The 24,426-nt window shown below is 39.2% G+C and overlaps 1 protein-coding gene across 16 annotated transcripts in view; it reads left to right on the forward strand.

The window, feature by feature from the left end:
- The window catches only part of LOC131591424 (trinucleotide repeat-containing gene 6B protein), a 124,915-nt gene that overhangs the window by 85,128 nt on the left and 15,361 nt on the right, over positions 1–24,426 (forward strand). For 14 of the 16 annotated variants that reach the window (XM_058862119.1, XM_058862111.1, XM_058862108.1 and 11 more), the window contains 11 exons: positions 288–632; positions 3,937–6,264; positions 7,565–7,723; positions 10,707–10,885; positions 12,080–12,154; positions 13,447–13,492; positions 18,095–18,243; positions 21,791–21,916; positions 22,964–23,095; positions 23,616–23,711; positions 23,932–24,109. In XM_058862119.1, coding sequence (XP_058718102.1) covers positions 288–632; positions 3,937–6,264; positions 7,565–7,723; positions 10,707–10,885; positions 12,080–12,154; positions 13,447–13,492; positions 18,095–18,243; positions 21,791–21,916; positions 22,964–23,095; positions 23,616–23,711; positions 23,932–24,109 — 3,813 coding nt within the window. Of the gene's footprint in view, positions 1–287; positions 633–3,936; positions 6,265–7,564; positions 7,724–10,706; positions 10,886–12,079; positions 12,155–13,446; positions 13,493–18,094; positions 18,244–19,398; positions 19,570–21,790; positions 21,917–22,963; positions 23,096–23,615; positions 23,712–23,931; positions 24,110–24,426 lie in introns of all 16 variants that reach the window. The other 2 variants (XM_058862122.1, XM_058862107.1) reach the window with 2 other exon arrangements.

Below are 24,426 nucleotides of genomic sequence, written 5' to 3' on the forward strand. Positions count from 1 at the left end.
ACTCGCTGTCTAGGTTATATGCTTTACCAACATTATATTTGCAAGAAATTTTGGGCTTAGAGCAAAATTGATGAATGTAAAGTTTCATCCTAGACATGGAAGCAAAAGGTCTGTTGCTGCTGCTGCTTATTCCTGCTTCTTTACATTGTTTTTGATTATTGAGAAGGTGGAAGCTGCACAGGATTTCAGAGATTAAATAACAAAAGCAAAGAGTCACAGTGAGTTCTTGTAGCTAACACAGGTTTTAAGTGGAAAAACTTCTGATTCTCATCCTTCCTGTTTTTCAGTGCCCGAAGTGACGAAACCAAGTTTAAGCCAACCAGTGGCTGCCAGCCCAATTGGCAACTCTCCATCGCCACCAGTCAATGGTGGCAACAATGCCAAAAGGGTGGCAGTGCCGAACGGACAACCGCCAAGCGCCGCCCGCTACATGCCTCGGGAGGTGCCGCCGCGATTCCGTTGCCAGCAGGACCACAAAGTGTTACTGAAACGTGGGCAGCCCCCTCCGCCATCCTGCATGCTCCTTGGGGGTGGAGCAGGGCCTCCCTCCCCAGCAGCACCAGGAGCAAACCCAAACAACGCACAACCAGTGACAGGAGCACTGCTGCAGAGCGACAGTGGGACTGCAACAGGCAAGTGGAGATAATAAATAATATTAAATGAACGTGTTGGTGCATGGCAGAAAAGAGATGGCTGAAATTATACATAAGCCTGCTATTATATAACAAAACTCGGGTTGCTTTTGGGGAGGTTCTACTGTTTTAGTGTACAGACTTCTGTTGGCAGCCATGGATATAATTTTTACTACTAGATGGAACAAGAGGTTTAATTTTTTTCAAGTATGTTTTGAGTGGTTTTAATTGGTTGCTGAAATGTTCTGCAGCAAGGTAAACACAAGGTATAAATAAATAGTAGTCACAGAGTAGCTCCTAATGGCTCTTCAGGTTTCTTTGACATGAATTTCCTGTCTTGTCACATTTTTGTATTATCTCGTAAAAGAGACATGCACATGCCAGGTCGGCAAAGGACAGGTGTCTGTCATGTCTGGATGAAACAGAAAGATGGCCTATTGCTCCTTAGTTGTTGGGTTTTTTTGTAGTAGTCTTATTTTTTGTACTTAGATAAGCCATTTTGTACAAGTAATGACTGTTCTGTTTTTACTTTTCCATTCATTTTGTATTCCAGAAGATAAATTGATTTTAGCGTTGTTTAGTGAGCATGGGGAAGTTATAGCTGCTCCTGAGTTTTTTAGACCCTTGGTGAGTTGCAGTAGTTGTAATATTTCTTAATTATAATAGTAGAACAAACAAAATTCCACTCAAAATATCTGCCTTCTAAAGAAACACTTAGGTGACCTGAAAAGTCAAGGACAGCTGCAATTCTAACAATCAGGATATTTTAAAAAGAGATATTAAATACTTGAAAGTCAAAAAGAAGAAAATAACAATACCAGTATGTCTGAATTTTCTTTGAAAATTATGCCAAATCAGTGGGATGGTGATTTTTTAACCATCATGGAAGTCAAACTTCTTTGAATTCTCTGTGGTTTCAAATTAAAAACAGAGGTGACTTGTACAGAAGTAGAGGTGAATTAGATGGAATGGCTGTCCTTATTAAGTAGGATCCTAGGAAAATTAGTAATTTCATTTGTTTTGTGGTTTCACTACTTGAATTTATTTGTAGCAAATCCCTGTTTGACAGAGTATTTGTCTTGTCTTTGATAATTGCTGTTTAATAAAAGAAAAAGTGAATGTCAGACTGTAATGGCAAAATTTTAACTTAGCAGTTTAAAAATAGATGCCTTGGAGATAAATTTTTTTGATAAAACACCTGAAACAAAACATGGCCTGAAGTCTATGGTTGCTATATAAAATCCTGGCACTTGTATGCCTTTACAGTTATTGTAGTAGACTGACTGAGGAAAATTTGTGGTAGTGAAGCATTCTAAAAAGTTTTCGAAACTTTTCACGAGCAACATTTTTTTTGCTGTTGAGTGTACTATATGATGACCATTTTGAAGTATTTTGAGAGGCTCCTTATGTTGTATGTAAGTATTTGAAACTTAATATTTGTTTTTCTGAGGTTGAAATTTGGTATTGCAAATTTTCATATTTTTACACTTCATTTAATGGTGCATTAACAGCTAAGAGACACTAACATGGCTGTATTAGCCATGGTTAGTTGCATTATCCTGATGTAAGTCACGAGTGCCAGGAAAGATACGGGTCCTTGAGACCTGCCTCACCCCATCCATTTTTCTGCACCATAATGAGTTAACTGGGCTGGGGAACTGACTTGTATTAAAATGAAATCAGGTTGGTTTTTAAAGCTGATTTTGATCTGAATGACTTTTACCCATTCACCTAACTGAGTATCAGTGAGAACATACATACTAGCATGTGAGAGTAGGTCTGCCAGAGGAGTGGGAATGAGCAGGTGAACAAGAGAGAGACGAGGCTGCCTTAGGTGCTCCATCAAAGTGCTTATGGAAGTGCAGTGCTGTTATCTGCCTTGTACATTGTTTATCCCACCTCAGATCTGGCTGTTGGCAGACTGAAGTGCAGTTTGGGCCCAGTTTGGTTGGACATAAATGCGCTGATACTGTGGCTAAATTCATGCCACATGAAAGAAAAACAACAGCAGGTTCCCAAAGAGGAAGATCATGCAGCTTACCTTCTTGTTCACATTCTTATATTCACCAGATAGTCATAGGTAATGTTGGTGAGGATTTAATACTAAAAGTCAACGTACAATCCTTCTTCACACGGACCTTTTTCTACCAGGATTGAAATCCCTCTGGCAAAACTAGTGCCCTGAAAGTTCTCATACCAGTGCAGGGGACTGAGATGATGGATGTTCTATGTAATTCTTCCAATACCAATGATATCAGGACATACAAGACAGTTTTGTACAAAAAGGTTTAAATTTTATTGGTGAAAGTCTTTCAATAGTTATGATTATTGCCACTGTCAAATACAGCAAGGGAAGACTGGTTTCATAAAACAGTCCATTGAATTGTGTCTTAGCATGCTATATGTGAGCAGGCACCCCTATCTTAATACTTTTAGAATGTCTTCACAGAAATTAAATGTTCTGGTAAAAGCACTGATTTGAAGATCTTGCTAAGTTCAGAGCTGCCCATGTATCATTTATTGGCTGAACCATTTCTAAGTTCAAAACCTGGCAATCTTGCAGTCTTTTGAGCTTATCTTGGTCTGTCCTCCTTAAGCTCTTCCTGTGATCTGTCTAATCTGAAAGTTTTTTTAATTGGAAGGGGGGAAAAAAAGGGTTATTTTGTGCTAAAAAGATAGATAAAAATATCAGTGGAGTCATACTTCCTTGCTATTGTTCAGTTTGCATTTGAGGTTAAAGCAACAGAAGGAACAGAATGTACTTGGGAACTGCTTGATCTTTTGGATCTTGGTGGGTGGGATTTAGTGGTTGAAGACAAACTACTCTTCATCAATATTCAAAGCTTAGAAGGGAGTTCTAACTCTGCTGTAAAGTCTGGATCCTCATTGGTGGCCCTCAGTGAAGGCGAATCTGGAAGGCATTCATTGGATGCTCATCATTTAAGCTAATGAACTGAAAGCCTCGGACAGGCACTGAAAGCTGATCTTATCTTCTATTGAAAGTATTACCAACCAGAAATTGTGATCTTTACTTCGGAATATACAACATAGGAATTGAGGCTGGGAGAGGGGAGTTACCCAGTTTTTTAAGCTGTTTGCTTTATTTTCATGGAAGCTGTCACATGAGCCAGTACTGGTAGTAACAGTATATATTCACTTACGAATACTGCTGCAGCTGTTACTATGGAGTTTATGCTCTGCAAAATAAGTGGGGTAACGGATGTCAAAAATCTGATGTTCTGTGCTTATTATAAATAATACGGATTACTAATGACCAAACCTTTGCTTTGGTTTTTTCTTTTAGATTCAGCAATTGGAGGTGCTGCTGCTTCAAATTATGCAAATTCTACTTGGGGTCCTGGAGCCTCCTCCAACAGCGGCACCAACGCCAACCCAACTCACATCTGGGACAAGGTGATTGTAGACGGGTCTGACATGGAAGAGTGGCCTTGTATTGCCAGCAAAGATGCTGAGTCTTCTTCCGAAAACACCACCGATAACAACAGTGCCTCGAACCCTGGCTTGGAGAAGAACGCTCTGCCAGGAAGCACCACTAGTAACAAAGGAAAAGGAAGCCAGTGCCAGTCTGGAAGCGCTGGAAACGAATGTAATCTTGGGGCCTGGAAATCTGATCCCAAGGCTAAATCTGTTCAATCTTCCAACCCTGCTGCCGAGAGTAACAATGGACTAGGTAATTGGAGGAACTTGAGTGGACAAGACAGAATCAGTCCCGGTTCTGGCTTCAGCAACTTTAACCCAAATAGCAACCCGTCTGCTTGGCCAGCACTGGTTCAAGAGGGCAATTCTAGGAAAGGAACTCTGGAATCTGATAGTGGTAGCTCCAATGCACAGATTAGCACAGTAGGTCAGACCTCTAGGGAACAGCAGTCAAAGATGGAAAATGCGGGTGTTAACTTTGTCTCTGGCAGAGAACAGGCTCAAATTCATAACACTGATGGACCAAAAAATGGAAACACTAACTCCTTGAACTTAAGTTCACCAAACCCTATGGAGAATAAGGGAATGCCCTTTGAAATGGGCTTGGGGAACCCTTCCAGGAGCACTGACACCCCTTCTCAAAGCACTGGAGAAAGAAAGACAGGGAGTGTTGGATCTTGGGGTACAGCTAGGGGGTCTTCTGGAACTGACACAGTCTCTGGGCAGAGCAATTCTGGAAACCATGGGAACAATGGAAAGGAGAGAGAGGACTCCTGGAAAGGAGCTAATGTTCAAAAGCCTAATGGGTCAAGAAGCGATTCTTGGGATAACAATAACCGGTCTACGGGTGGTGGGTCTTGGAACTTTGGCCCTCAGCATACAAATGAAAGCAAATGGGGTGAAGGGAACAAATTAACATCTGGGGCCTCTCAGGGAGAATGGAAACAGCTGTCTGGGTCTGATGAACTGAAGATTGGAGAGTGGAGTGGTCCAAACCAACCAAATTCTAGCACTGGAGCATGGGACAATCAAAAAGGCCACCCTCTTCCTGAAAACCAAGGTAATTCCCAGGCTCCCTGTTGGGGAAGATCTTCCAGCTCTGCGGGAAGTGAGGTTGGAGGTCAAAGCACTGGAAGCAACCACAAAGCAGGAAGTAGTGACAGTCACAATTCTGGACGCCGATCATACAGGCCTACGCATCCTGATTGCCAGGCAGTCCTGCAGACTTTGCTGAGCAGGACTGACTTGGACCCCCGAGTGCTTTCAAACACCGGCTGGGGCCAGACTCAAATTAAGCAAGACACCGTGTGGGATATTGAAGAAATGCCACGGCCCGAGGGGAAGTCTGATAAAGGAACTGAGGGGTGGGAGAGCTCTGCCACACAGACAAAGAACTCAGGGGGCTGGGGCGATGTACCCAGCCAAAGCAATCAAAACAAGTCTGGATGGGGTGAGCTCTCAACCCCAACGGAGTGGAAGGACCCCAAAAATACTGGAGGATGGAATGACTATAAGAACTCCAATTCTTCTAATTGGGGAGGAGGAAGGCAAGAAGAAAAATCATCTTCCTCTTGGAATGACAGCTCTAGTAAGGATCAGGGGTGGGGTGGACGGCAGACTAATCAAGGATGGTCTTCTGGAAAGAACGGTTGGGGAGAGGAAGTTGACCAAACAAAAAACAGTAACTGGGAAAGTGCAGGAAACAAGCCAGTGTCTGGTTGGGGTGAAGGTGGGCAAAATGAGATTGGAACTTGGGGTAATGGTGCAAATACAAGCTCTGCTTCAAAGGGTGGATGGGATGATTGTAAAAGAACTTCAACATGGAACGAGACGGGTCGACAGCCCAACTCCTGGAACAAGCAGCAGCAACAGCACCAGCAGCAACAGCAGGAGTCTTCTGGTTCCTGGGGTCCACCGCCCCAAACTCCAAGTAATGGGCGGACTCCAAACCCAAACTGGAACAGCGGACCACAGCCAGCTGCCCCCAAAGAGGAGGAGCCTAGTGGCTGGGAAGAACCTTCTCCACAGTCAATCAGTCGAAAAATGGATATTGATGATGGCACTTCGGCGTGGGGAGATCCTAGCAGTTATAACTACAAGAATGTGAATCTGTGGGACAAGAACTCACAAGGAGGACAGGCCCCACGGGAGCAGAGCCTCCCTACTCCAATGACTAGCAAATCACAAGCATCAGGTAATAGTCTCATTCCTTTCTTTAGCAAGCTCCTATATATGACTGTAACCTTAATGCATAGGAGAGATGCTTGTAGCCTCCAATTCCTGATAGTTTTATTCTGTAAAGAAAACCAAATTCTTATTTGAATATTTGGTTCTGTATTTAAAGTGTCTTTAAAATCTGAATCCATCAGTCCTCTGCTTGCTGTGCTTCAGTAACTGATCTGAATGCTGGTCACCTTGCCAGGAAAGGAGGATGTTTGTTAGCTGACAAATCTGCACATTCAATTTGAGCTCTAAAGAATAGGTTGAATTACAGAATCAAAGAAGTTTTAAGACTGAGTCCAGCCATAAACTTAATAAGCCCTGCACTGCTTAGTCCATGACTGAACTCTGTTCCTCAGTGCAACAGCTGCAGGTCTTTTAAATACCTCCAGGGATGGTGACTCAACCACTTCCCTGGGCAGCCTGTTCCAGTGCTGGATAATCCCTTTGGTGAAAAATTTTCCCTAATATCCATTTGAAACCTGCCCTAGTTCAGCTTGAGGCCATTTCCTCTTGTCCTAACTAATTCTTGTGACTTGGGAAAAGAGGCTGCCCCCAACACGGCTATAGCCTGCCTTCACATAGTTGTAGAGAGCAGTAAGTCTCCTCTAAGCTTCCCTTCCCTGGACTAAATAGTATTTTTTTTATTTAATTATTAGAAAAGTGGGGAGAAAGTCTTTAATTATTTTTAGTCAAAAACGTTTTGCTCTGAAACACTCAGTTAACACTTGAATTTGAGTACATCTGTGACAGTTTTTTAGTCAAGTTTGATTTTGCTGTATGATAAAGAGTACTTGGAAGAATATTCTCTTCTTTGGAATAAGGACAAGAAAAAGTTACATAGCCTGGAAATATATTAGGAAATTACTGTTATGTAATCTTTTCCTCTGACTCAAAGACACTTTAAGGAATGCTATCTTGGTTTAATACTGCAAATATGTCCTTTATTCAGTATATAAAACCCCTAAGTTAGATGCTTGTAATTAGTCACAAAAGTTCATAGATGGCAGGACAGTATTAGATGTGGAGTTCATGTTTAACCTGGGAGAAGAGTATTACTCATCATAGCATTCTCTTCCTTTTCATCCCTGGAGGTCAGTGCCCACTCTAAATTTGTTGAGAATGATTGTCAATTCTGTTGTACCCACGCTACTGAGAACCTAAAGTTCTCAACAAGAAGAAGGAAGCAGTAGCTTAATAACATGGTGCTGCGCTGCAATAAACAGTTTATTGTCTAAATGGTCTGTAATGAAACCTCTTTCTCATTTGTGCAGTCTGGAGCAAAAGCACTCCACCTGCTCCAGATAATGGTACGTCTGCCTGGGGTGAGCCAAACGAAACCAGTCCCGGGTGGGGTGAAGTAGATGATACAGGAGCATCAACTACAGGCTGGGGGAATGCACCTTCCAACGCCCCGAATGCCATGAAATCTAGTGAGTACAGACCAGGTGCCAGTTTCTTTGCTATTGCCTTGGAGGTGTTTTGTGTTTGGCCTTTTGACATAGGTCATCTGTGGAAGAACTGTTATCTGAGGCCTAAAAGCAGTGCTGGATGTTTTTATAGGATTTTGATGGATGAGTATTAAGTGTTTGTAAATGACTGAAACTTGGTCTTTTAAGGTAGTAAAAAATTTCCTGACTAAGCAATTAAATGAGCAGCTCTGATTCTAGAAGTGCTGAAACACAGGAAGGAAATGTGTATTTTTCTCTTCTCTTCTGACTGCCTACTTGTTACATGACAAGTCACTTTTTCTGATCATATCAGCAAAAAGCATGCACAATACTGACAAATTTCAATGTGGATGGTTTTATCTGTGCTTTGATAATGCAAATTGGCTTCAAATGGATTTTTTTAAAATTGTATAAGTGAGAAAAAATGAAACTCTTAAGAACTGCACTTTGTAATAGAACCTAAATGCCTGCTGTAGTGTCTTTTGTGAATGGTGTGTTGAAATGTTTTGAAAATTTATTTCAAAGTTAAAATTTTGCTATATTAAGAGTTTTTGAGGATATGATTCTTGATGATGTAAGTTGTTTGTAGTATTTTTATTTCATGCTTTTTAAAGAAAAAACAACAAACAAAAGCAATGTTATTGCCAAAGTCAGTAACATTTAGATGTGAAGTTTCCTGTAGGAACTACTGTTGATACACAAGTGTTACTGAACTTAACTTGAACAGTTACTTAAACTGAACTTGATGATGCCCACTGTAAAACTGTTTCCAGCCCAGAAGTTGCTTTTGCAAAATGTAATTGTTTGAAATGAAGTGATGTGTAAATAGTTTGCTCTTGGGTCATTCTCTCTTCCTCCCCTCTCAATTAAATCATTTAGCCATTTCTGAAAAAAAAAAAAAAAAAAAAAAGCTTTGCTTCCTTAGGGTTATTGTAGCAGGCTTCTGTGCATGACAGGCTTCCTGTGCCTGCCACACAGACTTGGCATTTTGAGGATGCTAAGCTGATTTCGATGGATTTATTCTTTTATCTATAAAAAGACACCTAAATATGACCAAAATAAGAACTTCCAAAATTGATCTGTTGAAAATTCCTGTTGGTTGGTTAATGCTTAATACAGCCTTTTAAGACTATATGTGGTCCCTCACTTACCGTGACTGGTTTGTATGTGTGCCATAAACAAAGAACCGCAAACTCCACATGGTGTTCTATATGTGAGCTGTCCCCAGGTCTAGAGCAAAATCAGGGACAGGATGCAGACTAGCTATGATGGGAAAAGGAAAAAAGAATCAGTTTGGAGCCAAAGAAGGAAGCATAGATCAGTATCCACCTGTTGAAAAAAGCAGATGTAACATAGTTCTGCCAGCATTGCATAGGAATATTCTAGCAGAAATAGGAGAATAAATTGTTTTCTGTAATTTCTTTTTGTTTTTAATCTTGAAAATTTCATTTGTGTTCTGTAGCTCTTGGTACCTCCTTATTCAACAAATGCAAAAGATTAAGCTGGTGTCATACAGACAAGTCATCTTTGCATCACTGTCCAGATTCATGTTCAAGAATCAGAGAGAGTTGTCAGTGCAGAAAAATAATCTGTAGTCATGTAGTTAAAATCAGTATCATTTTTAAGGACTGTCACCAGAAATAAATTAAAGCTGCAGAGATAGTATAATATTTCCAGATTGTATTCTTGACTCTGCAATCATAATACTTAATTTAATTATAGTCTTTCTTTTGTAAGTAGCACACTTAAAGGGTCAAGAGGTAGATTTTTTTGCACTTGGACCAGTATGTTTCAAAAGCAACCCTCAGTTTTAGTACCCAATTGAACAGACTTTAAAAAGCTGTTTTCTGTGAAGTATTTGAGGGTTTGTATATGATGCATTTTAAGTTATCTTCTAAACCACCATAAAATGCTGCTGTACTTACTTTCATTATGATCAGGGTAGAGATCCCCATGGTCGACTAGCTGCAATTACTGACTTTTTTTATATTCAGACTTTCTGCTATGTATGTTAGTGTCCTTATTCCTGATTTTCACACTCAAACCCCAGAGAATTAAAGAATTAGTTATTACAAAAGTGATGATTATGGAAATCTTTTTTAAAGTAGATAAATAATAAATAAATACAAAAATAAATGTGCAGAATGAAGAGTTAGAACAGGAAGAACAGTTGGATAGTGGGCAGGATGAGGACTTGGGCTCCTGATGGTTTGTCAGTAAAGGTTAGAATTCCAAGTTGCATGACAATGCTAGAGAGTAACAGCAAGAAAAAAAGCCAGCAGAGCAAAGTCTGAACTGATACAGTGAGGGGTTGTAGCTTTCTGATGTACTTAAACAGCTCTACTAGTCTCTTTAGCAGCATTGTTAGGAATAGAATTTGTAGTAGAGGAGTTGTTTTTGTGGGTTTTTTTGCATTAAACTACTTTTGGTGTTGTTTGTACCAGAGGACAATGTCAGGTCCTTGCCTTCAGATTCTACTTAGTTGTTTTTCCTAAAAGTTGTTTGCTTCTGTAATTTTGTGGAAGAGTGTAAGGCAGGGGGGGAGTATTAAGGTTTTGAAGTGAGAGAGGAAATAATTGATAAACCACTGAACCAGAGTCTTCAGCACCCCTGGTTTTTGAGTGTGCTTTGAAGACTTTCATTTGCACTTGAAAATAATAGATTGTCTTTTAAATGCAGCTGTATCTATATAAGAGGTCCCTATTGCTATTACGTCTTTAAAGGTTTGACATTTCTTTAAAATAGTTGCAAAACATGACATGTGAGCATGCCACCAAATCTCTTGGGTTTTGGGATTCGTGCACAAGTTTTTACAGCTGTTAGACTGAAGACACATTTTTGAATTTTTTTCTTTTTTTTTTTAGTTCCTTTGGGATTCTGATGATCTCAGCTAATGTTGCAGTGTCACATCACAAGCTGCATGGAATTGTAGACTGCTTTTGAGCTTTTTCTTCTTTTTCTGAAGGTTCTAAATCTATGCAAGATGGCTGGGGAGAGAGTGACGGGCCAGTGACAGGAACACGTCATTCCAGCTGGGAAGAGGAGGAGGAGGGAGGAGTCTGGAACACAGCAGGCTCTCAGGGAAGCAGTTCCTCCCACAACTCAACAAGCTGGGGGCAAGGAGGAAAGAAAACACAAATGAAGGTAAAATGCTTGAATGATTCATTACTACTGTGTTGTCTGAAAACAGTCTGACTGATACGTTAGAGCATTATGTAGTTATTTTTTTAAGAAGGTTTTGCAGAGTTACAGAAAGGTGCCTCTTAAACTAGTGCAAAAAAAGGGAGGTTTTTGGATTTGCATTAATATATTACACCTGTTATGACTAATAAATCTTCCAGTAGGTGTCAAATTCTTTTGGTTTGTAAGCTGCACAGCCATTACTAAATGAAAATAAGTATCCCAAGGCTATTTCTCTGCTCTTGCTGACACATCTTTTCTGTTAGGCTGCTGCTGTTGTTCTTGCACAGCCTGCTGAAGTCTGGATTCCACAGTCCCTTTGGCACGTTAACTTCTTATTTCTAACGACTGTTGGATTTATGTCTGACTTGTGTTTGTTGTTGTTGACATTTGGCCTCAAACAGAGGCAGGAGTTTGGCTGTAGTCCTGAGTAAATTTCTTTCTAAGGTTTGTTTGCATTGAAGTTCTTTAGTGCAGTAACACTTGTTACTGTATTAATTTTAGAAGGACTATGCTGTGTCTGCTTCTCATGAAGTAGGGAGGGCAGACTCAAAAAAGCAAGGCAGAGCAGTGTCCTAAGACGTGGAAATACTGTTGTGGTATGGTAGGAAGTTTTACAATTCCTGTTTAGCAGAAATTATTCTCATGGACTTTTTTCTCACTCAAAGCTTTTTCATTTTAACCACCAAAACAACTAAATTTTTTTTCACTGTTGAACTGTGTTAGTATTGGTTTTGATGATGTGTTAATTACACTAAGGGAAGGGACCCTGGTCAGCACAGTGCCTGTGCTAAAGACAACATGCTAAAGGGAAGAAGGGCAAGGAAGAAATCTGCCTCTGTATGCACTAGATCAAAGAATGTGTTTAACTGTTACAGAGGAAAAAATAACCGATGTTCACAAAGCTTTCCAGATTGCAGAATGAAACTGAAGGTGTGATAAACATTCTACATGGCAACATTCAACCAGTTTGGAATACCTGACAGTGAGCAATTGTTCAAGACAGAATATTTGGTAAATGTTTCCAAACACATATATTTCAGGAGATTAGACTCTCTGATACCAGAATTTTCATTTTAAACATGCACATCTCAAGGATAAAAGAGAATTTAAAGAATCAAGGAGTTTCTTTAAAGTATTTTTGTCTTTTTTTTTCAGTGTGCATTAAAAGGAGGAAACAGTGATTCGTGGATGAACCCATTATCCAAACAGTTTTCAAATATGGGCTTGCTAGTAAGTAAATTTTTTTTAAAAAGAAGTTCAACTTTGTGAAAAAGCTGTAAGCTTTAAGTAAGTCAAAAAATCAACTGATTCATCTGCTATGCAGGGATGTTGATTATAATACCTGTAGTAGCTGTCTCAGAATGGCTTCTCAGAATAACCCCCAAATCTACTTTGATTCCTAAAGTTACTTTATGATAACTCCTGCTCTGAGGTTGTAGTGTCCTTGAAAGTAATAGATTTGGGAGGGGGATGTGTGTTTTCTTATTTTGGTTGGTTGGTTTTGGGGTGGGGGGTAGTTGCTTTTTTGGTGTGGGGTGGTTTTTTTGTTGCTTTGTTTTTAGGTTTGGCTTTTTCTAGTTCTGGTTTCATAACATGTTGTTTAGAGCACTCAAGATAGAGGCTCCTGCCAGTGTCAAACATCTGTGATAAGTCCAAGGTATTCATTCTGAATCTCAGCCACCTATCAGAAAAGGAGATGTACAGCTCTGTGTCTTGGCTGAATTTACATTTGAAGTACATCAGGGTCTTTTTAGGAAAAAAAGAGCACATTATGAATCTACAAAGATTCTTTAGCAAAGTGAATAAATATCACATCATTGAGAAAAAGAGCTGTAGAGAGGTATTTCAAAAATAACTACGTATCATTTTTTTAGGAACTTCTGACTAGCTAATTTGTAAAATATTTTACAGAATACTGTGCCAGTTGTCATCCTGTGAAGCAGGAATACTACGTAATGCTGGCTAGCAGAAGATAACAATACAGAGTTTGTGTGAGAAATCCAGGACTGCACAAGATGTCACTGACATGCTTAGGATTAGTTTGCAATTTCTTTTGGCTCCCAAGCTCTCATTCAGTTTGCTAGACTGTAGATGCTTCTGAAAGCTCTGGGAACACCCTGTCCCAGACTGCCAACTGAAGAATCCCCTGGCAGCACATTTCAAGATTTGCTGTCATGACTGGTCATAAGGATGAGCTGTCATTTTGGCCACTATTTTCAGTTTTGTCACTCCACCACTGGAACACAAAGCCAAGGGTTCATTTATGGAGCAGCTCTATGTCCATCTTTCTCCATTACTGCATTCATGTGTCTGGTTTGGTATAGGTAAACTCGCCATGCAGAGCATTAGGGGGTTGAGGCAAGGCGTGTCAGGCAGGGTGATATCAGAAACATTTGTGTTCCATTTTGGTTTAAAGTAAAAGTTTCATTGGCACAAGTGTGTTCTTCCTGCATTCCACCTTTCTGAAATATTTGCATTGCATAGAAGTCAGAACTGAATTGTTGGTTGTTTTTTCTCCCCAGAGTCAAACTGACGACATTCCAGGCAGTAAGATGGACTTGTCTGTAGGTGCGTATGTTTTAATTTCAATGCATTTGAAGTGTGAGATCATATTTATATATGAGACATCATATTATTTATATGAGATCATATTTATGAGGATGACATGCTATATTCTGGAAGAGTTTGATCCTTACTTTTAGCACTCTGCATAATAAAAGGTAGAGTAAAAAACACCCTCTGTCTTGTCTGTAAGCTTTGACTTAGTGTGCAAGATTAGGATGTATACCTGTACAGAGCTATAACTTGGGGCAGAGACATCTTTTAAGACCGTTTTAATCTTTTAAGTTTGTATTCATTGTTACTGTTTCAATCTTTTTCATTTGGTGGAAGAGTACTGTTTTCCCTCCTGCCAGTAGGACATCTCATTTACTACAGCTTCCTGGAGGTGATGTGAGGGGGGAAAACATTATCTTTTATCATTGATTTCTTCAGTTGCATGCCTCAGGCTATTACAAATTACTTTTCAGTAGAACTAGACTTTATGTTCTGGATAGCTTCACCACAATTGCTGCACAGCTTATGCATCATGGACTGTGTGGTACCAAAGGTAGAGCTGTGGTAGTCAAGACTTACATCTAATACTGGGTCTGGATTTAATGTTCTAATGCGATCTAGATCTAATGATCTAATGCAGTGTCTCTCAGCTTAGAACCCATTTCATTCTTCAATTTCTATCACACTTCATATAGGATTCAGTTGTTCATTTTACCCAAAATTGCTCTTCCTCTGAAGTAGTTAAGGATCTCGGTAGGAGATGATAAAAACATTTACTTATATAGTACGACACAGTTTTGTGGAAGGTAACAATTTTTTGATCTCCATGGTTTGGTCTCATGCATCCTCTATAGAATTCAAGCTCTGATTGTATCATGCTTCTCTAAAAAATGTCTAGGTGGAGATCAGTCATCTTCATGGATGTTCAGTTCTCACCTGCCTTCATATGCTGGCAAAAAACAGATATAAGCATATACAAATGAAGAGAATGGTAGCCTAGATTATGTTGATTCTCTTAGTTCTGTATCTCCAAATTAAGGATCCTTTGGAACTTTCAAGGACCCTAAGGCGATCAGAGCTTCTGAGGAGGTGACTGCTGCTCAGAATAACCTGTGAAAAGGTGCAGAAAGGCTGCATCTTTTTCCTTTATACGTTGCACTTCTCTGAGTTTAGTGTGCCCATTAATGGTGGCATCCCTTGATCTTAGGTAGAGCCATTTATTATGGCTTGTATTCTGTTTCAAAGACTGAAAATGTAACAGGTTCATAGGCTTTTCTGTTACTTCTGTATTTAGCAGTTTTTCTCTTGTTGCTTATGGCATTTGTTTGTGGAAAGCTGCTGTTTTGCACAGCTCAGGTCTACTTCTAAACTTTAAAAGCTGAACTTACTTATTGAGGTAGTCTTGTTCTTCAACTGGTTTTCACTCAAGATTACAAGATACCATGTTTTTCTGACAGATAACTGCCAGCATGATGTTTTCCTAGTTCATGGATAAATGCACATAGTTAAATCTGTGCTTGAAGACCACATAGGTCAAAGAAAACTTTGGCTTTTGTATGCTTGGAGCACCTTGGCTCTGATCATCATGCACTGTCAGAAATTCTTACTGCCTTGGTCTCAGTCTCCTTGTTTGAAGAGTGTGTTCCCTTTACTTCAAGTGCTAGAGTAATACTTTTATTTATTGACCAAGACAGAAAAGAGATGGATCAATAGCATGTCTGAGGTAGATGTATTTCTTTTCTACTTCTATCAAATCTCTTTAATGGATAGCTTGTCTACTTCAAAAATAAGATATAATGGGTTTTTTCCCCCATTGCACTATCTCCTCTTCTGTAAGTTCTGAAATATGAAGTTTGCTACAGTAAAGTAGTTTGTCAGAACCACTTAAGATTTTGTTTGTTCTTTTCCCCTGTTGGACAGTCATCTTTGTCTAAAGGTGTATTTTTAATATATTAGTTAAAACCTCTGCAGATCAGAGAATTCTCAAATCACCTGTAAATACTGAGAAATTAATTTAAATTTGCATCTGGCTATTGTGAATAATGTTACAAAGCTGTAGCTTCTGTAGCATTCAGATGAAACACCTCAATATCTTAAGTGCATGATGTGGCTGCTCAATAGGCTTGGATGGTGTAAATTTATGGTAAAGGTATAAAATCAGTATCTTTAGAACAATTTTTGGGGTCAAGCAGAAAATGTTTCAAATGGTTTTGCCCATTTGGGTTACCCCACTGGGTGTATCTGTTCTCACCATGTTGAGTCTCTTGATCGCAAATGTTTTGGGTAACTTTGTTCAGCAGCAGTTTGTGTCTCCTACTTCCCAGTGCAGGATTGTATTATATAATTTTGCATGGAATTTATATTTCTTCTTTTTCCTTAAGCTCTATGCATATGGTAGGGGAGATGGTACTTAACAGAAGTTTTTTCCCCACACTTGGGAGTGAATGTCATCTTCCAAGTCCTTGTTTGATTTTACACTCTTCAGTGTCTTTCTCAACTCTTAATAGTGGGAAAAATCCAAGAACTGAGATAGGGTCCTTTTTTTGAAGATGGTTTAACTTTTAACCTGTTCTGTGTTTCTGCTTGTAGAGAATTCAGGGCTTCATATTTATTCATACACAAGTGGTTTTTCCTGCTTTAGAGGGTAATTCAAACTTCATATTTTGACAGTTGTCATGTACTACATAAGGTAAAGCTATTCTTTAGCCCCCTGCATTATTTATAGCTTTAGTTGACAAATTCAAAATACAAGACTCATACGACACACGTTTTCAAGGTTGCATTAGAATTTTCTATGAATGGGATAAAGGAATGCAGTCATCTCTCTCAGTGAGGCCTTGTTTATACTGAAGTTTAAGCAGCTGTCTCAGCACTAAGTGACATGCAAATCTGTGCTTCAAGCTTTCAGAGGTGCTCTTTAAATGCTCGGTGTATTTTACAAGGCATCATTTAGTAATGTTTGAGGAGCTGATTGGATCATCAGGGTAACTGGAGAGACAGAAGGGTGTTTCTGTGGCTTAGTCATCTTGTGTTGGCATTGACCCAGTTTCATTTCAGACAGTGATGCAACTGTGCCTTGCTTTCAGTTTCTTTTCAAGCAACTAATGGCCAGGGCTTCCTGTGTGGAATTGAAGCACATGAGCCTTTCAGTAGCACATTGCTGGCATTGTGTGCTTTGGTTTGATGTAGGTAATCACAGCACTGAGCTGTGTGTGACACTTTGTGACTGCTTTTGCAGAGCCAGTTGTAGCTTTCAGTATATGTTAGAAAGGGATCAGAGAGCCACAAGCTCATCCAGGCCAGTATGACTCCTGTTACAATCTAAGATGTGTAGGTAATTTCTCAAGTGTTTTGTGATAAATGATGTTAAAGTCATCTGAGAGGATAAATCTGTATCAGCTTTGAAACACTTCAGGTAAGAAAAACCCATGCAATTAGTGGTCAGTTTCAGAGTTTCTTGGCAGTAGCATAGTTGTGGCTATTAATAGATTGGGATTGGACATTAAGAAGAGATGCTGGATTTGAGAAGCTTTTTCAAGGAACGCTGTCTTGAAAGTGTTAATGTGATTAGCTGTCTGCTCTGATAAAGGTTTAGTGTTTTGTCACAGGTAGGGTAGGCCATCTATCACCAACTTCCTTTGGAAAAGTCACAGGTTTTCTTGTTAGTTTTGCGGACATGTTTTTAAAATGGTTCTTGGAAAGACCATCTGTGCTACTGACTAGACAATATTCTGAAAACTAAAAATACCAGTAAAACTCATTTCTATCACATCCGTATTTTAAAACCAAGATGTTTTCCATCTACTTCAACATAGCAATATGCATCTGATAGCTTACAGGTGCCACATAGGACAAAAAAAAATTCTTCCTTGGCAGCAGTTCAGTGTGTAAGGTAGAAAACTTCTTCCAGTAAGCTCTTTGGCTGTGGATAAAACATTTAGAGAATGACGTCTATGTCTTGTTCAGTGTATATGTTTCAGTTTGGTCATCTGTTATTGACATCTCATAGTCCACCAGATTACTGACTAAAGAATGGTGGGAGACTTTAGGGATGTCTGAAAAGTGTCTGTGTTACTGGTTGTGTTACTGTGTACAGGCTGAGGGAGGTTGGTTTTCTGTCTGAAGTTACAATATACCAGTTGATGTCTTGTGTTCAAGAGTTAAGTTCATGAGACTGTAGGAGAATTTTGACCAAATTTCTCAAATGATCTCAAAGACTTTCTCAATGTCAAACCCAGCAGAGGCTAAGTAGAATACATGGAGAACTTAAATAGTGGTGTTACTATATACTGAATCCCAAAAAATAACAGTGCAGGTTTTGGGAGACACAGAGAACTGGGTATTAATTAATTAGTTGAAATGTATATGTTTATATTTGTACATAAATTGTGATAAATACGTCACCTTAAGCTCTATAAAATAAACAGGCATGTTCGTGTTAAATTAAACTTGCTACATTAATTTTTCAACACTTTTCATACCAACTGTAGCTATGCTAAATTATAAAACAGATGTAATTTATACCCTGATCTTAAAGATTATTTCTTTAGCTGTGAACCTGCTGTCACGAAACATGGTAGAGATTATTTGCACTAATTTCTTCTTTTTTTACAGGTGGTCTCCCAGATAAGAAGTTTGAGGTAGATAAACGAGCCATGAATCTCGGGGATTTTAATGACATGATGAGAAAGGATCGATCTGGGTTCCGTCCACCTAATTCCAAAGACATGGGAACCACAGATAGTGGGCCTTATTTTGAGAAGGTGAGAGAAATATCTTCAGATAAATTACAATGAACCTCTCTGTCTCAGTTCTTACCCTACTTCTCCAGAGGTGCTAAAAAGACAGTAACCCTAAATGAGCTTGGTAGTAAATGGTGTGGGGTAGTTTTATTGATAGAATGAATGTGTATAAAACAAGTGTCAGGTGTTCATAGACAAATTAAACTGGGGAGAGTGAGGCTTTTTGTTCTAGAATAGACTGGTTTTGATATAGACAGAAATTCCTTTTTTCTTGGAAGGGTAAACGGGTAGCGATGAAATTCATTAATGATTTCATCAGGATTTTTCTTGTGGCTACTAATCACAGTCATTTACTGTAAAAAAAATTGGCCGAGGTTTAAGTAAATATAAGTAATCACAGTCTTCCAAATTTTTTCCTTCTTTCATGTCTGGCATTTATTGGAAACATCCTTTCTAAATTCCGCAACCCCTTATGCTGTATGTCCGTGTACTGTAAGCTTCTGTATGACATCTGTTTCTCTGTGACATCTGTTGTATGTTATGGTAGTGTTTCTTTCATATTCTTGCCTATTTTAAACAGAAGCTTTCACTGTTATTATCAAATACTAATTGCTTCACATTATGAATTGGAGAGTGTCCAATAGATTCAGAATGCTCTAGGGCTGTTTTGGTTTTTTTTAGATACACATATCACATGTAAAATGGAAAAAAAATTTGGTTTAAAAATTCTGAAGGCGTGTTAACTGTCTAGGAATTTTTTAACTCCTCCATTTTAGTATAACAAGCCAAAAAGCAGTTTTGTCAACTCCCTCTGGTGGCATAATTAATAAATACCACGAGCAAAGCTAATGCGTTTCCTAACAAATTATGCTGGTAGGTGTGTGCTAACATTAGGATTTCATTCAAGATTTGTTTGCTTCTGTAGTGGTAATAACCACTATCAGAAACTAATTTCATGAGAGTTCAAAATACATTTTTTAAAAGAAAACTTAAGATTATGTCCTTGGACCAAAATCTTAATTGTCAAGTGATCGCTTGAATCGGAAGTTTTGTCCTTGTAACTGCTATTACAAATTAACTTTGCTTCTTCCTAGTCACTCACCGTCCCTCTTTCTCTCCTCTTGCATTCTGTTGCTTCACTAACCAACTCCTGCTGTTGGCTAACTGCTGCTTCAGCTGACTTTGCCTTTCTCCAATCAAGATGGGTGCCTTGGGGATGAGGCTCCCTGCTCTCCCTTCTCCCCTTCTCCCAGCTACAAGCTGTCTCCCTCTGGTTCCACACTATCCAACGTCGGCCTTGGGGCAATCGGCTCAGGGCTCAGTCCCCAAAACTTCGCTGCTAGACAAGTAAGCAGGCCACCTTATAAGAATCATTGTTATAAGGCTGCAACCTGGGCTTAATTCTGATTAATTGGTTGCTTGCATTTGTTTTTCTGCTGAATAGATTAAAATTGTTAATGGAAATTTCAGCTGTCTCAAGCCATTGAGAATCAGTCCACTTTGGTTTCTAGCATCAGAACATGCTCTGTCTGGTTTTGTTGGCCTCTTCCTAAATCGCAGTGCAACAGCAGGTAGATGTGCATTTCAGAAGTCATGAAGTTAGTTTTAGTTTCCTTTATTTTAATTGCTGGCTTAAAACCCAGTTAGAGGCTGTTGATTTGCCTTATCAAACCCAGCACTGAATATTTTCAGACTCTGCTCACAGACCTTGTATGTAGAAACGTGCCTGTAAAAAGTTGCAGTGATTTAGCATTGTGCCTGTTCCCTTCTCCCTTCCTCACCGTTCAAAGGATTTAGTAGCCTTTAAAAATTCTTGTAGTAGCAATATTTTTGTGTACAGGGAAATGGTGGGGAAGGAGTTAAGTGATTAATTGCAGTTTGGAAGAATCCCTGGCTATTATGTTTTGCATTATTCTAGAAGAAAATATTTTAGGAATACTAGGAAATGAAAGAATAGTACCTAATGATTGCAGCTGGTCTAGCTTATATAGTCATATGCCTAACATGATGGTGTTTCTTTGTGTTGTCTTTCTGTTTCTATGTGACACAGTGTTGAACATCAGATTAAGTCCAAAATTTGCAGGCGTGTTACTGATCTCAGTGTGCAGAGCTCTGTAGAGTTATAGAGAGAGCTGAAAGTGTAACTGCAGCTTCAAGGCCTCTCCGAAATTTTAATGTGTAGTTTACTCCAGCCAGCTCTTTCCAGAATAAAACCGTGTTTTTCAGGGCTTTTTGTTTGTCTTCCTGCATGCTTAGGTGTTGCTTCTGAAGGAGAAGATACTTTAAGGGGGATGCAGGTGAATGATGCAATCCATAGTGCTGCCAGTGTAGAAGCAGAGGAGAGACTTGTGTTTGAGCAAAAGTATAGCAGAGGATGCACAGTATTAATGGCAGGAGTATTATGCACAAGGTTATGATAGGGTTTATGAAATCCTGTTATATAAGGGAAGGAAAGGTTTTAGTGAAGGCCTGCACAGTCTCAGTTTGGAAGAGTGATGGACTTATGTTGAGTGCAGCAATGCTTGGACAGGCAGAATGGGGAATGATGGGTGAGGAGTGGAAGATACTCATTATAAGCCCAGGTATCTGAGGGTCACGGACATCCTGATAGACAGCAGGAGACGGGAAATTCTGAGGGTCTTGAAACTGAAAAGACAAATTCATGGCACATAAGGATCCTTTGGAGTATGAGCTTCAGCTTTTAGAGGCAAGAGAGTGTAGCTGTCTTAGTGTAGGAGACTGTTGATAACATTTCTTGTCACTTTTTTTTGAAAAATGGTACCTAAAAAAGTCTGCTTAAGAGGCTGAAATTGTGAAACATAATCACAAATTTTCTTTCGTCTTTTTTATGCATTAGGGTTCATTACAGACGTTGCTCATAAATCAGTAAATATTTCTCATTAAAAAACTCAAACAGCAAGTATTCTTGTGTTACCACCACAGAAAATAAATCATTAAAGGAAAAAAAAACCCCACAATTCTTTTTCTCGCTTGAAAATTTTCTTCAAATTTAGTGCGAGAAAAGAGAAGGAAAATATCCAAACCCAGAATGTTGAGGCTTTCATGGCAGAAGGAAAATTTTTAATACTATTTTAGAATTTAAATTTCAGTTAATGAAAGGCCTGCAGAGGATATAATAGCCTTGTGAGTGATATCTCAGCAGCAGTACCTGTAGTCTCTAAAATGGGGGACCAGAATTCTTGCTGACGCAGTCTTGCCATACTTTTAAGCCAATGGAATGGAGTTTCTAGTATGTTGTTTGTACTCCAAGTTTCCATTTCCCAATACATAAAGTGCAAAATATTAAAACATTAGATTTCTCGTGTTTTGAAGTAAGTAGATAAGCATGACCCTTCAGTGTAAGAGGAGCAACAACCTGCATCTCAAAAATGTAGTACAGTGGTTTTAACCCAGGTAGAGTATTATTGATTTTAGCCAAACGTCTGTAATTCTAAGGGAACTCGATTTAAGTCAGTAACTTGGCTCATTGTTACTGATATATAGTTACTAGCATAGGAATCCATTATCCTGCAAGATTCATCTTCTCACTACTGCTTTAATTTTATAGGGTGGCAATCATGGTTTGTTTGGAAACAGCACAGCACAATCGAGGGGCATGCACACACCAGTGCAGCCACTAAATCCTTCCCCCAATATCCGGGCGCAAGTGCCTCCCCAATTCCTTTCTCCCCAGGTAAGGAATTTATAGCAACTGATTACTTGTAAAAGTAGAGCTACAGCCTTGAGAGCACATCATTGAGGTTACTTATACACGTATCTTAGTCTCAACTTCATGTTAAGAAATGGAAAAATTAAATAAGATAAAACCATTACAATTCATCGTGAAAGTACTTAAAACTCAGTGCAGAAGCATTAGCATTCTATCTTATTCCAAGGCAGTTGATGGTAAATGCTCGCTACCAGTATTTTTAAACCTCAAAAGTGGATTTGGGAATCCTATGTCTTATATAGGCTTTTGTAAAGTATTTTAAAAAGAACAAATAAACGTGAAAGCTTAAAGTGTTTCTGAAGTGTGACAGGTTGCTTAATTTTTTTAAGTAGTCTTGTCCTGTGCTTCCTGTCCCCCCAAAAGAGAGGTTTAATGAAGTGGCTACATGTTACATTTACATTGCAGAGCTTAATCTTTAGACCTCAGGGTCTCCAAATGTACACAAGTTTACCTTTTGCTTTGGACTTGGTGAACAATTCTTGAGATTCTCTTGAATTGTACTTGTGTAACTCCCCAGTAATGCAGGGAGAAATGGGGGGATTCTTCTCCACCTATTCCTGTCTTTTACTTTATCTTATTCAATGTACAAAGAGATTAACTCTTTCTGTGAGACACTTTTTCTTTGCTCCAGTGACTGCCTGAATGCCTTTCTTTTCCCTTGTCAGACAGTACATTTTTAATATGATAATGCAGTACTGTGATTACTAGTTAGCTGCATATATATCAGCATTTAAATTTAGTGCAGTCTCTAGCACCTGATTGGTTGGGGGAGGAACCTTTGTGTGTGTGTCTGCATCTGCACATGAAATACTGTATACTGTCAATCAAGTGAGGTACTCACTCTGCCCAAGTTACAGATCGTGCATGTTTAAATGTGATGTGTTAATAAATCTGTAATGTCTTTCCCAGAACACCATTGAAGATTGGTGTCATACTTGTTGCTTTATAGAAATACTCATCATCTTTTCCTCATAGCAGTGCGTTCAGGATATGTAACTGATTTCCATGCAGGTTTCGGCCTCCATGCTCAAACAGTTTCCCAACAGTGGCTTGAATCCTGGTCTTTTCAATATGGGCCCCCAGCTTTCTCCACAACAGATTGCCATGCTGAGCCAACTTCCACAGATTCCCCAGTTTCAATTAGTAAGTAGCTGGTAATATTGTGAGACAAGACTGTTTGCAAGTTGTCTGCTGAAAGAGTTTTCTTTTTATGCTTATTCTAATTCTGTTTTGTTCTGCTGATGTTATTTTGTACAAGTAATTCCCTCTTTGCTATATGGGGTAGTAAAGTCCTGCTTGAAGGCAGCAGATAAACGAAATAGGCCCATGTAATTATTGTGGATTACAGTAGGCTAGTAATGACTCAAAGCCATGTTTTTGTACAGAAAGCAGTTGTTTGTTGATTTTTAATGAAGTTTTCTTCAGACTTGTAGTCATAGTGATGGTAATAAAGCGGGTACAAGTAATTCTGCAATGTTAAATTAGAAACATTTAAGTGAAGGATGTCATCTTCTTCTAATGCATTCATTGTCATTTTATTTGAGTGAGTGGAATGAGAAACAGTTTACCTAAGTTCTGAGCAAAGCATTTCATTGTGACTAGCTCCTGGCAATTATATTTTGCTTGATGAGCTCTATTTTCACTCTTCCCACTTACCTTGTAGGCTTGTCAGCTCCTCCTTCAGCAGCAGCAGCAGCAACAGCTGTTACAGAGCCAGAGAAAGTTATCTCAAGCTGTGCGACAACAGCAGGAGCAACAGGTGTGTGGCCCTATTTTTGTCAATCATATGAAGTGTGCTGGGGAAATGCAGTCTGCAGTAGAGACGGTGCTGGCTTCAGTAAGGTCAGCTGCTCTCTTCACATTGCACTTTATGGAGAGCAAGGTCTTTAGGATCTCTTCTAATTTACTGTTTCTTTATGTCTATGGGAATCTGTGTTACAGTATAGCATAGATGAAGTGGTTTTTTCTTTCATTTGCAGATTGCTCGTATGGTGAGTGCCCTCCAGCAGCAGCAGCAGAGGCAGCCTGGCATGAAGCATTCGCCATCCCACCCTGTTGGGCCTAAGCCACATTTAGACAGCATGGTACCCAATCCTTTGAATGTGGGTCTCTCAGATTTACAGACCAAAGGGCAGATACCTGGATACGGTTCAGGTGGTAAGTGCTCTGTGGAAGGAGGTTTGGTGCATTGCCTGTAGCTTCACTGTTATTAATATGGTAATTGTGTTAGTCACTTATGTCTGGGTCCAGAAATAAGTCGTTTGTGTATAAGCATTAGAGTGAAGGTTATGGCGGGTGTCAACTTTGAATGAAATGGCGTTATTTTTCATTACGTGGGAAGAAGACAAGCCTAAGAAGAATCCGTATCATGGCATACTGACCTAACACATTTATTTGGAAGATGCCCCTTGAACATCCCCTTTGCTGTTGTTGATTCTTTTTTCTCCCCACCTTTGTCTTATGATTACAATGTC

This window comes from Poecile atricapillus, chromosome W (assembly GCF_030490865.1).
Source record: "Poecile atricapillus isolate bPoeAtr1 chromosome W, bPoeAtr1.hap1, whole genome shotgun sequence".
Lineage (NCBI taxonomy): Eukaryota > Metazoa > Chordata > Aves > Passeriformes > Paridae > Poecile > Poecile atricapillus.